The sequence below is a fragment of the Manduca sexta genome, chromosome 25 (genome assembly GCF_014839805.1).
Source record: "Manduca sexta isolate Smith_Timp_Sample1 chromosome 25, JHU_Msex_v1.0, whole genome shotgun sequence".
NCBI lineage: Eukaryota > Metazoa > Arthropoda > Insecta > Lepidoptera > Sphingidae > Manduca > Manduca sexta.
In genome coordinates, this window is record NC_051139.1 from 995,501 (window position 1) to 1,008,117 (window position 12,617).

At 35.5% G+C, this 12,617-nt stretch overlaps 1 protein-coding gene and 1 non-coding gene across 2 annotated transcripts; both read left to right on the plus strand.

Annotated features, from left to right (window-relative positions):
• Positions 1-842: 842 nt before the first annotated feature.
• LOC115450133 (probable peroxisomal acyl-coenzyme A oxidase 1) lies at positions 843-11,553 on the plus strand. Its single transcript, XM_037442902.1, has 13 exons — positions 843-1,284; positions 1,774-1,930; positions 2,485-2,659; positions 3,002-3,125; positions 4,302-4,546; positions 4,769-4,932; positions 5,308-5,470; positions 7,751-7,941; positions 8,345-8,494; positions 9,572-9,677; positions 9,968-10,120; positions 10,759-10,875; positions 11,343-11,553. The coding sequence occupies exons 1-13, from the start codon at positions 1,149-1,151 to the stop codon at positions 11,484-11,486; spliced, it is 2,025 nt and encodes a 674-aa protein (XP_037298799.1). The 5' UTR covers positions 843-1,148; the 3' UTR covers positions 11,487-11,553.
• Trnah-gug lies at positions 8,949-9,020 on the plus strand. The gene has a single exon. It is a non-coding gene; the product is annotated as a tRNA-His (tRNA).
• Positions 11,554-12,617: the final 1,064 nt, after the last annotated feature.

Genomic DNA, 12,617 nt, shown 5'->3' on the forward strand with positions numbered 1-12,617 from the left:
TCAAACATACAAATCGATGAAGGAAAAACCGAGTGGAATAGTATGAACTAGAACTTAGGCGTAATAAAAAAATTACCCTTCAATTTCAAATTTCCACCGTGTATATTACTTATATACCAAAGTGAGAAGGAAGTATCAACCTGACGATTACTAAGGCAATACACCCAAAATTATTTGCAAAACACTTAAACACTATTTATCATTGACGCGTCGCTGTAGAGCTGACTTTGGACCTGAATTGTTTATTTATTGAATAGCTTTTGTCCACGTGTTTGCAGTTAGCAATGGGATGGGAAATATTGTGTTTTAAACAATTTAGCCGTTTAACTGATTATCGCAGAAATAAATGGACAGATATAAAAAAAGCAAATAAAACCTTAAGTTTAGGATTTAGTAGCTCGCATAAAACCCCATGAGCTTATAAAAAATATAAAACTTCGATAGAAATTTATACAGAAAAACCGCGATACGACCCGAAAAATTGTTTTATTTTAAAATATGAAAGTTTAAAAATAGACCCCAGTAGTCTATAAACATGAAAAGAAAAATTCCTTGCAGCAAACCTATCAAAACACTTTCGTATGCAATATGCCTGCTACATAATAAATTAACTTCTACATGTTTTGTCTCGTAAATTTTCAATTGTCATCACTGTTTTAACAGTCTTCGTTGACTACATTGACCTTATCATGATCTTTAGCCTTTAAGTGGGGAACAGTTTACCGGTACCCGCGTTTCTTTCTATATTGGTTCCTCTGTGTCAGTGGAAGCAATTTGAATCAAGTCGGCATAATTATACCGACCATCGGAAATCCTTTTGCTGGTCGTCAGTTTTATTGTACCTAAGCGTACCATCAGATGTAGTCATGTCATTGCTTCGTGCAGAAATAACCAAGTTAGGACAAAATATCTGTTAGGACACTGTCCACCCTATCTATATCTACATCGTATTAATACGTCACGAGCCTGATTCGTGATCTAAGTGCAATAAACTGCAACAGTATCCTGTTGCGTTCCATCGCTGCAACATCGCGCTGAAACCAAAACAACCAATTGTTTATAGTTTTAATGTGGATATTTAGTTCGTGGAAGAAGGCGGCATCGTATAGCCGGCTATTTTGGTTCGGCCTTGGATCTTGCGCTTCAACATGAGTGATAATAAAGGTGTGCGGCGAGTGAATGAAGATCTAGCTCGTGAAAGGGCAAATTGCAGTTTTGATGTGCGAGAGATCACATTTTTGCTAGATGGAGGAGAGAATAATACGATTACGAGGAAAAAAATTGGTAATGTTTTGGAATTTTTTGATGTTTATGTTTGGACTATATGAATGGTTCCAGTGATGAATTAAACAATTTTAGTGTAAACAATATTTGATATTATTTTACAAAATTTGTATGTAGGAAATACAGTCATAAAAAGTATCTAATATTGATATAGTTTGTTAACCGTGTGTTTATATTTTTTCTAAATTCCTAGTTTTTGTGTATTTGGGTAAACTGCACCGCTTTTCTTACAATTCTTGGCTAACTGGTGATATTTTCTAGTTTAAAGACCAAGGTCATAGAAATTTCGAGGTCATAGAATAAAAAAGTGATTTAATATACATATAAATAGAATGATAAGTGCAGTGTGATGCTAATATTTGTTGAAATATTTAAAAATTCAAAGATTTTTGGATATAATAATAACTATTGACTGACATTGAAATTTAAGAAATAGAATTATATTGATTATGATTATGATTGAAATTATATTGAGCTTCATCATTACAGAGGACTTCACTCTTACTGATGAGCTCCTATCGGACAAGGTTCCTGACGAATGCTTGTCTCCAAAAGAAAAATACGAGAATGCGGTCAGAAAGTCATGTCTGTTTGGCAAACTGGTAAAGGATAAGCTCCTAGAATTCGGTGGACTGGAAACATTTGGGTAAGTATACTCGTCATGCAAGCCAAGTTTCTTTTTATAATGAAATAATACCATTATATTCTCTGTACTTGTGTCAACTCAGTATTAACTTTAATAAAAAATCTAGTCCGCTCAAATATATTGCAATATTTGTCCAACTTTATTGCCCACACTTTATTGTGTGTATTCTTTGTGAATTTATCGTTCGCTTTAACGGTGAAAGAAAACATCGTGAGGAAACCTGCACATCTGAGAAGTTCTCTATAGGATTTTCGAAGGTGTGTGAAGTTTACCAATCCGCACTAGGCCAGCGTGGTGGACTAAGGCCTAATCCCTCTCAGTAGTAGAGGAGGCCCGTGCTCAGCAGTGGGCAAGTATATAATACAGGGCTGATATTATTATATATTATTTATTGCCCAATTCTCAGTATGTGCAAACATTATGTCTTCCTTGTTCAGCATATTATCAGGTCTATTTTGCTCCAAAACGATGATTAGGTTGTCAACCTACATAAATAAAATTTAAATATCTTGGTAAGTATAATTAATGTCTATTACAAATGTAATTTGTTTTAGCCCAAACTCGTTTGTTTTACGTCGCATAGCGGATGCGTTCTTCAAGGAAATATCGCCTTTATTACTACACTTGGGCATGTTCGTGCCCACCATCCTGGGACAATGTACTGCTGAGCAGCAATCAGAGTGGCTACCGCGAGCTCTGAGCATGCAAGTCATTGGCACATATGCGCAGGTGACTATTGTTTTACTGTTCTAATTGCATGTTAAGTAAATGAATTATTCTACTCGTTCCTTTGACCCTCATAAAAATGAGTCCGGTGTGAAGTTGGTAAATATCCTTCGGTTGGAAATAGTGCTAACTTCATACCTATTTAATAGTACAAAAAATACTAAACAGTAATAATTTCCACGAAACAAATGCTGTATTTGTTTGGGGTCAAATGTGCCTACTGATTGTTTAAGTCTTAAAATTTTTGACGATCGTTTCAGTCCTACTAAAATAAAGCAATTAGAATAAAACAATATCACAATCACATTAAATAGCAAAAAATATTAACATGATATACAATTTTAGACAGAGCTAGGTCACGGCACGTTTATTCGAGGTCTGGAGACGACGGCGACCTATGACCCTGAGACCGAAGAGTTTGTGTTGCACAGCCCCACGCTCTCTTCCTTCAAATGGTGGGCCGGAGGACGTGAGTATTCACTTATTTACCTATACGTAGGGCCTAAATTTGTAGCTAGGCATTAAGAAGGAGACTAAATACAAAAAATAATAAAAACACTTCTATGTTCCATATTTGCGAATTTCACTATACAGATTTCGAAATTTCCTAAATTACGTTTAATAATGCATGGTAGCCATAGATTTGTTATGTTTTTTTTTTAAAAAAAACAGTCAACATGCTAGGGCGGGCACCGCGCAGTAGCTCCTTCCGCTTACTGGTCCCTCCTAGTTAGGACTATAGGAGAACCATGAATGACTTTCATGCATACATGAATCACCAAAAATAACGAATTCGTGATGTTGAAAGAGTTCACTGACGCCTTTTATCCCTGAAAAAGTAAGCAGAGCGCAATAGGTACCCCCACTTTTCGCCGTGTGTATTCAGTCCCACAAATTTTAAACTGCAGCCTGATATCGAGTAGAAAAACCCAATATCACTTCACTCATCTTGGCGATCGAACCCGAAACCTCAGTACTGCAGTCGTACCGTAATACAAATATGCCATCGAAGAAGTTGAGACAGTACTTTTTAAAAAGGCATACGACTGCATTCCCATTCTTCCCATCACCGCCTTAATTTTGGGCTATGATTTTAGACATGTAAATTTATTTAAAGTTAAATAATTATTTTCAAATTTTATTAAATTTGCATCTATTGCTATTTGTTAGACTAACAAAAATTGTGAATGACGCATTTGGTTCGCACGTTTGTAAATGAATTCTGACTTCTAGAATGTGTAAAGTGGTTAATACATCAAATGAAGATATTAATAACTTAAGTTTAAAAGACGGAGGCAAAAGCAGCACGTGACCTGATGTGGAATGAGCATGAGAACCACTGTCATTACTTACAAAAACCAAACAACAAACAGATTACTACAGCCTATACATACAAAAAAGAATTGTAGTTGTGTCGCGTCATTGCCATTTAAGAGACTATGGGATCATATATCCAGTCCTGCTTACACCTATTGGATAAAGGCGTATCTACTATCAATGTATTATTAGGATTCCACCAATCTGACTTATAATACGAAACGCAACAACTAAGCTGAAGCCAGACTCGATACAACCAAATACGTCTACTGCAGTCAACAACCTAACAATGAGTGCTATGTCAATTCTATAACGCACTTCTTTTCAGTGGGAAAAACAGTCAACCATTGTATAGTCGTGGCCCAGTTATACACAAAAGGCCAATGCCATGGTACCCACCCTTTCATAGTGCAGATACGAGATTTAGAGACCCACCAGCCTCTACCTGGCATAAAAGTTGGGGAGATCGGTCCCAAACTCGGTTTCAATACCGCTGATAACGGATTCCTTGGTTTTGACAAATATAGGATACCAAGAATGAATATGATGATGAAAAATGCACAAATATTGAAGGTAAGGATTTTTCTGGTACTGCAAAAGCCCAAATGTCGATTGAAAAGTAATGTTGGCCCGTGACATCTAAAATTATGTCTTTTGAATATCAGCTGATCAGGAATATTAAGGCCTTCAGCAGTATTAATGATCTTACAAACCGTCCTTGCCGTCTGCAAAGATCCGTGGAACGTTGGCTAATCCTTCTCTCTTTATATATCTCATTTTTCCTCTTCATCCTAGGATGGTACATACGTGAAGCTCGATAGACATGGGAAAATGACGTACGGCACCATGGTCTTCATCAGAGTAATGGTGGTGAATGAAGTGGCGTTCAACCTCGCAAAGGCAGCCACCATTGCCGTGAGGTATTCTGCTGTGCGGCGACAGTCTGAGAAAAAACCTGGGTAAGATGTTTTTAAATTGAAATAACAACAGTTTTTTTTTGGTAAAAGTCCCCAGAGTTTTATAACTATGACAGTCGGTTCTTAGAAAAACTATGTACCTAGATAAGTTGCGTAGGTTATTTTTCTGATTTATTTCCTTCGGGGATGTTCTTATGTTCAGCCGAGGGCGTCTTGTTGTTATAGTATAATTTTTGGACTTATCTACGTTTTACGAATAAACCTTATAAATAATTATCAATTTATGTGAAATTGCTAAAAATTTATATCTGCAACTTACCAAAAAAATGATAAATTTCTAATCTAATCATTTGAAAGTTACGGATATATTTCACCAATACTATTATTTCTTAACCTAAAATATTTTTTTTTTATCAGTGAGCCAGAACCCCAAATCCTGGACTATGTAACGCAGCAACACAAGCTGTTCATATGCATAGCGACTGCGCATGCGCTACAACTGACCAGCGATTGGCTATGGCGGACATTCAGCGGTGTCGTGACTGACATAAAACATGGCAAGACTGACAGCTTGCCTGAGGTAGACAAATTACTTTCTTTATTAGAAGTAGTAGACTGGAATGTGGGGCATCAGAAATTCAACAATCATTAGGCATTATAAGACTTAAAATCTTGTTTTAGGGTGACGAGCGCAGTTAGTGTCACACAGTACTATGTAATTAAATTTTCTGTATGGTGTTGCTACTGTTTATGGGTTGTTGTATTGCTCACCATCAGACGAGTGGCATGCTCGTCTCATCATGCTACTGCAATAAAAAAAGATAATAATCTCGCTTAATGATTGACTATGTCAAATAAAACAGCTTAAACTTGTATTTTTATGAGATAGGAGCATTGCCATTGTTATTAGTGCTGAAGATAGAGGGCATGTAATATGGCATTATTGAATTCCTAGCATTATGGATTTAACATAAAAGACCAACCGTTAATACATGTTTGCGTATTACATATGTACTTATATAGAGTATTGAAATAAACTTTGTAAAGTACCATGCAATATAACCACTTAAACAATAAGGGTCATCGTCCTACATATTGTATTTTGACCCAGGAAAAGCGACGTGAAACGTCAACACGTTTGGTAACTTGTAAAGTTGTAGCTTTATTATTTTACTGGACATGTAAAACAATAAAGACATTATACATATTATTTTATTTAAGACCGTGAACTTATAGTTGAAGAAGTATAGGTATATTGGTACAAGATTATTATTCATTTTGTTTTTAACTCAGATTACAAATATAGAACGAATGTTGGAATTGGAAAAAAGATACCATCAGATAGTAGCACTAACAGTAATAATAAGGGTTTAAAAATACGTGTTCTAGTTTCCGCATGTGATTCTTGAAACATATTTTTAGACTGTATTTCAGACATTATCAAGAATGAAAATGTAATCATTTTGTTCTTATCGACCTACCTGACCATCCGTATGTTATATAGAATGTATTACACAATGCATGTCCTGTTAACCTCTAAATGCATGATAAGATTTGTTTTGTTCGTTTGTGACGTTTATCACAATGATTATAATTGTTGTCACTAGGTATACCTTGTCACCTTTCTTGCATAGTAATTGTCTTGGTATATAATTCTGGTTCGTCTACATCATTACCTTTCAAGGGCAGATTACCTTTGTGCCTTCGTCAATACATATGTAGAAAAAAGGAGCATTTGGAAACTCATTCGCTTGGTCTCTATATTTTATAGTGGTATATTTTCTGATGGTATTGCTCCTTCATTTTAATGGCTATGATTATTTAATAAGAAAATTTTAAATAAAAATAACGCATTACCTTCGAAGGGGTTAACAGAGGTGTAACCAGGTCACTGACTTTCCGCAAAGTGTGTTTCGTCCCAGGATATAATAGGACAAAAATTCCAGGCTTCTCCACCGAAGCAGTCCTATAGGATACTTTTATCTTATGAAAGATAATAAAACGACGTTCAATGCTAACGTTACAATACTTTGTTAGGTGTTAAAAGTCAAGTTGTTAAGCAAAGGTTAGTATAAAGATTCATTAGGCGTATAGATCGAATATATTTGCATTACAGTCCGACTTCCCAGTTCCTACTTATTACAGAGTAGTAAATTTACTTTGTCGTTTGAACTACGACGCTTTGTAAAGCATTTACTTCTTCTTACAATGTAATTATAGAATTTTAAATTGCATCATTAGCATAAGTTAATGCCTATACCACAAAGGTTGTGTAGAGTCACTATTGCAACCACATTTTGACGTGCTTGCATTCATCCCTTCATCCCATGATATAGGGGATTAGCCTTTCACATAAACTTCAATATCGAGGAATTCAAGTGTATTTTTTACAATGCTCAGTAGTGACATAAACTACAAAGTTTGTAAGTTTATATAAGCAGACACAAATATTGTAATTCTGCAATATTTTTAAAGCATATAAATCTGTTAGTCTGAACGCTGCTTGACTGCTAAAATAGACAAGGGGCAGTCTATCAATAAGCACAGGTATGTACAACATAAAAGAAAATATAGTTTTTTTGCACTAGAATGGCGAGGCGAGCTTGCCGTTCGTCTGGTGGTAAGCGATAAAATCATATAGAACTTTGAATTACAATGCACTGCCCTCGTTACCCTGAGACATAAAATGTTAAGCCTCATAATGCCTAGTACTTATGTTGGCTCCAATGTCCTTCAAATCAGATCACAACAGTGCATGCCCTTATAGCTTGATGGTAGGAAGAGACGCTACGGTGATACCTACCTACATATTCCCTATACTAGAGACCACTAGGCTACAATTTAGATCTCTATATTTCAGTTCCATGCCCTATCAAGTTGTCTGAAGGCAATCAGCACGTCGGACGCGGCGTTGTTGATCGAGCAGTGTCGGCACTCGTGCGGCGGGCACGGGTACATGATGTCCTCCAACCTGCCCCTCATCTACTCTTTCGTCACGGCCACCAGGACTTACGAGGGAGACTATACCGTATTGTTACTGCAGACTGCGAGGTAAGTTTAGTTTTATTGGAGATTTTTTACTGTCGGTAGGTTTCTCGTATGTGAGAGACTGTCGGATTACAAAACCGAAATAAATATTTAATTTAATTACTAATGTTCCGTTTTTAAGGACTTTGTAGGCAGCGTAATATTGTCATTGGGACTTAATATCTTAAGTTTCAAAGTAATGAACGAAGTAGTATATAAAAAAACTTAATGAATGGGATAATGGGTGGTAAAATGGACAGCGTAAGAGAATTCATGATGTATTATTAAAGTCAGGAATAACGTAAAAATAATAGTACATTTATGTTAATGTATGTATTTGGTTGTTGGATCATTCTCTGAACCTATGTTACAACTTATTTTGTGGTAAAATCGCGGTTAAAACAATACATTTGTTTTTCTATTACAGGTTTTTAATAAAAGCCTGGGAGCAAGCGGAGGCCGGCAAGCCGCTGACTCCTACTGTCTCATATTTGACAAAATATTTCAAAGATGGTAGAGTACCTTGGGACAGCACTTCAGAAGGAATTGTTAATGCTGCGTACGGAGTCGCTGCCGGGTAAATATTAAAGTTCTTTTTCAACAAATAATGTAAAAGACTAAATGTATTTATATTTATTTGGCATAGAAACAATGTTCAAATTACATGATTCTCTAATTTACAAATTTAATATTATTTATGTGCATTTAAACGAATATGAAAATTTCTGAGTCGACACGTCTTTTCGATGCAGTAGGTACAAAACAAATTTTGTATTGACGTAATTGAATACATTAATTATGCGATCGAATTGATAATAATTGGAATTCCGTGGTTGTTATATCATATATGTACGTAATTCAATATAGAGCTAACTTTCCTTATTGTATAATTGTGAAATTGATTGCTTGATTGAATTCAATGAGCGCAACTGTTTTTTTTAACTGTTAAGTAAACTGCAACAATTTATAGTGAAAGTGATCTAGTTTTGAATCGGATTGGATATTTCGCCAGCTCTCTCAGAGCTCCGACAGCCGTGATCGTCTAGTGGTTAGGACCCTACGTTGTGGCCGTAGTAACCCAGGTTCGAATCCTGGTCACGGCAGTGTACGCACTGTCACGGCGGAGACAATTTTTTATTTTCTTTTTTGTTTCTTTTATATATATTTTTTTATATTAATTGTATTTTTCCTTATATATGCAAGGGTTAGGCGATATACAAAAAATATTCTCTAACAATTCACGAAAAATATTCACTACATATATGTAAATTAAATATATGGAAATCTATTATAATTTTTTTGAACATTGCACTATTAAAAGTTGTTTTTCGTGTGAAGTTAGAATTATTTTATAAACTCATACACACCTACACATTTTTTTGGCGTATCGGATCCCGCAGTCATCACCGGGGGAAACCTGTGAAAGAGATACTTAGCAAATGCAGGGCCTAGGAGGATAGTTTGGAGGGGGTAGTAGGGAAAGAAATTTTGGGGAAGGATAAGGAACCGTTTTTGGATGGAATGAGGGGATAAGGCTGTTCAAGCAAATAACAATCATTTACACAAGTTCATTTTTATTTGTTTTATTTGTTGCGTGTAACGAGTTTGATTGGGTCGATGCAATGATAAAATAATTCCTGGTCTTCGTTTTTAGGAAGATATCAGCTTGCGTTAAAAGCATAAGGAATCGAGTGAAAACTGGCCTGAGCTATGAAGATGCCTGGGATTTAACTACGGTACAACTTGTCGCTGCGGCCGAGGTAATTACGTGAAACAGATGTTAATTACAAAACAAACTTCATTGCAAAGTAAATAGGATGACACAAAAGAGAGCATCGGCAAGATAAAATAAAAGAATGATGATTTTGTATCTACCTATAAAAAAAAAGATCTATTAGAAAAAATAATACATTGGCTAAAACAAAAAAAAATTAAAGGAAGCAATGAAACGTGGCAACTTGAGAAAATTTAAAAATCAATAATAGCGTAATGGCAGACTAAAATTCATTATAATATGTAAATATTAATACAAGATGATACTCATTCCCAGGCTCACTGCCGAGCTGTGATCTGCGACGTGTACCGAAGCGAGGCGGTGAGGCTGACGGAGCTGTCCAGCCCTAACGTCAGGGCGGTGATGCGGCAGCTGACCACCTTGTATTTACACTACTGGGCCCTCGAGAGGATCGGGGATTTGTTAAGGGTGAGGAAATACTTAAAAAAAATATATATTTATTTATACCAACTGAAGAATTTTTGCCGATTTTAATTGGTCAAGTAGTTTGAACTTCTTTTTTAATTCAGTCACATTTTTGGCAATTTAAAATTAAGGGTTACGATAATACTCAACACACACAGTCAATAAAAACCAATGAATTCAAGTCTAAAATTTTAAACGAAATGCTTTTTGTTTTAAACTATAGAGTACTAACACACACGAGTACTTTCGCACATTCGACATTGGAAGAATTGTCATTATGGGCACTTCTTGGCATTCATGTAAAAAAAACGAAGGGTTACAATTAATAATAAAAAAAATATTAGAAAAAAATTGCCACTGTGAAATTAAAAAAAAATACATTAGAAAGAAATACTAAATAAGTACATATTGTGGTCTTTATATGGTGGTCTTTAATAATATTTATTTCTATTCGGCTCAAGAAAAGGTCTGTAATGATAGTATTCATAGTTTTAAATTATAATTAAACTGGCTTAGAATATAGGAGTTTAAAATAAAAAGAGAAACATGTAGAAATGATTTTGCGGGTTACTAACAAAGTAGCGGGCTGATTTCAAAAGATAAATTCAAAAGTTTTAATTAATCTTACTGTTTCTTAATAGTACTCGGCTGTATCTGAAGAAGACGTCGTCGCTCTGCAGCAGAAGTATGAGGAGCTGTTGGCCCTGATCAGGCCGGATGCTGTTGGACTTGTCGACGCATTCGACATCCGCGACGAGGTGAGACATATATAGTATTAAGCGGATAAAACTATGCTTTATTAACATGGCCTTCATAGGATGAAGCATTCTGAAGAATAGAAGACTTTTTGACGAGAACCACTACACCATATAACCAACAGTTGCTTTGGAAACTTAAGAGGCCTCATTCTCTATAGTGTTAACTCGTAGCACGGTTTTGTTACGTTAATTTCGTAGAAGTAGCGTGCAATGGTATTCTGTATGCCATTTTCTATTGTGTTAAATGCGACGCGGTGCGTTAATGCTCTTAACGTACTGTTAAAATAACCTGTGACATTAAGAATAAGTTAAAGTTAGTTTCATAGCAGAAATGGAAGTAGAGTCCCGAAGATATGTGATATTACCTCGACATCAAAACAAAATAATATTCCTTTTGGAACTTTTAAGTATGCGCCTACGCTGATCTGGGATATGGAGAAGATAATGTAAGCTATTGTTATTACCAGATCCTGAACTCGACCCTCGGCGCGTACGACGGTCGCGTGTACGAGCGTCTGATGGAGGAGGCATTGAAGAGTCCTCTCAACGCGGAACCCGTCAACCGCAGCTTCCACATGTACCTTAAGCCGCTGATGCAAGGGAAACTGTGATATTCTGACATATGTTAATAAGTTATTTTGTTACGTATTTAAATAAATGGCTTGGAGGTGGCTTGCATCATTTTGTTTATTTTTAAATCTCCGGTTTTATTCCATCAGTAAGATTATTAAGACAGTGAAGCAATCTCTGTAAAAACGTTGCAGTCGTAGACATGATTTAGAAGTTGTATACGTGCCAAGAGTCTATAATATTTTTTCTTCTACAATTTTCCAATCAAAGACTATCTTAATATTGCATCAACATTGTCTTTTCCATGCGGACATTGCAAGGAAAGGAGAGAATAGACTCTTATGTAGTTTTATTGGCTTCTTGCCAAACCTGGGCGTCATGATTCACCTCACATCTTTCGTTAATGCTCTTTGAACCGAGGATGAATGCTTGGTCCAAAGAGCATTACAAAGATCATATTTTGAACATTTATAACACATTTATCTTATCGCCCACCACGATGTAATAATATCGATAAAAGTTGTAAAAAAATAAAAAATATACGATAAACATTATTAAATCTGTTATCAATATATATATTAAAAATTAGTTCTTTGTTATTACTATACTCATTGCAACAACTATAGCTATTGCCATGATTCGAAAATGCAATTATTACGTTTGTCCAGTCCCTACTTTAAGTGCAGTAACAAGTTATTTACGAAAGGTTGGTTACCGGTCAGACTTGCTTGTTTACTATTGAATATTTTAAAACATTGCGAGACTACGAGTGCGATAACTACTTTGCTGCGGCATAGTTTGCTGCTGAGTACAAAATAGTTGACATAAGTGATAATTGATAAAATCCATTAGATACTTAGACTTGTTGGATGACTTCACATGTTCAAATGCAACGATAATATAGTATGTGTGCGACGCGTGCCGCAGTGATAGGTATGCGAGTATTGAACATTCCAACACTGTTTTATTATCAGGTAATTTATGTTTATTATTTGTTTTCTTGATAATTAACACTACATTAATTAACAGGGGTAATATGACCTAGAGCTGTAAATTACAAAGTTTTAAGTACAATGTAGTAAACGAGGTAAAATAACTAACTAAAACACAAGAATGCACACTTCTGTTTTGTGATAAAATTAGCTCATGAGAGACTATTTACTTTAATAAAA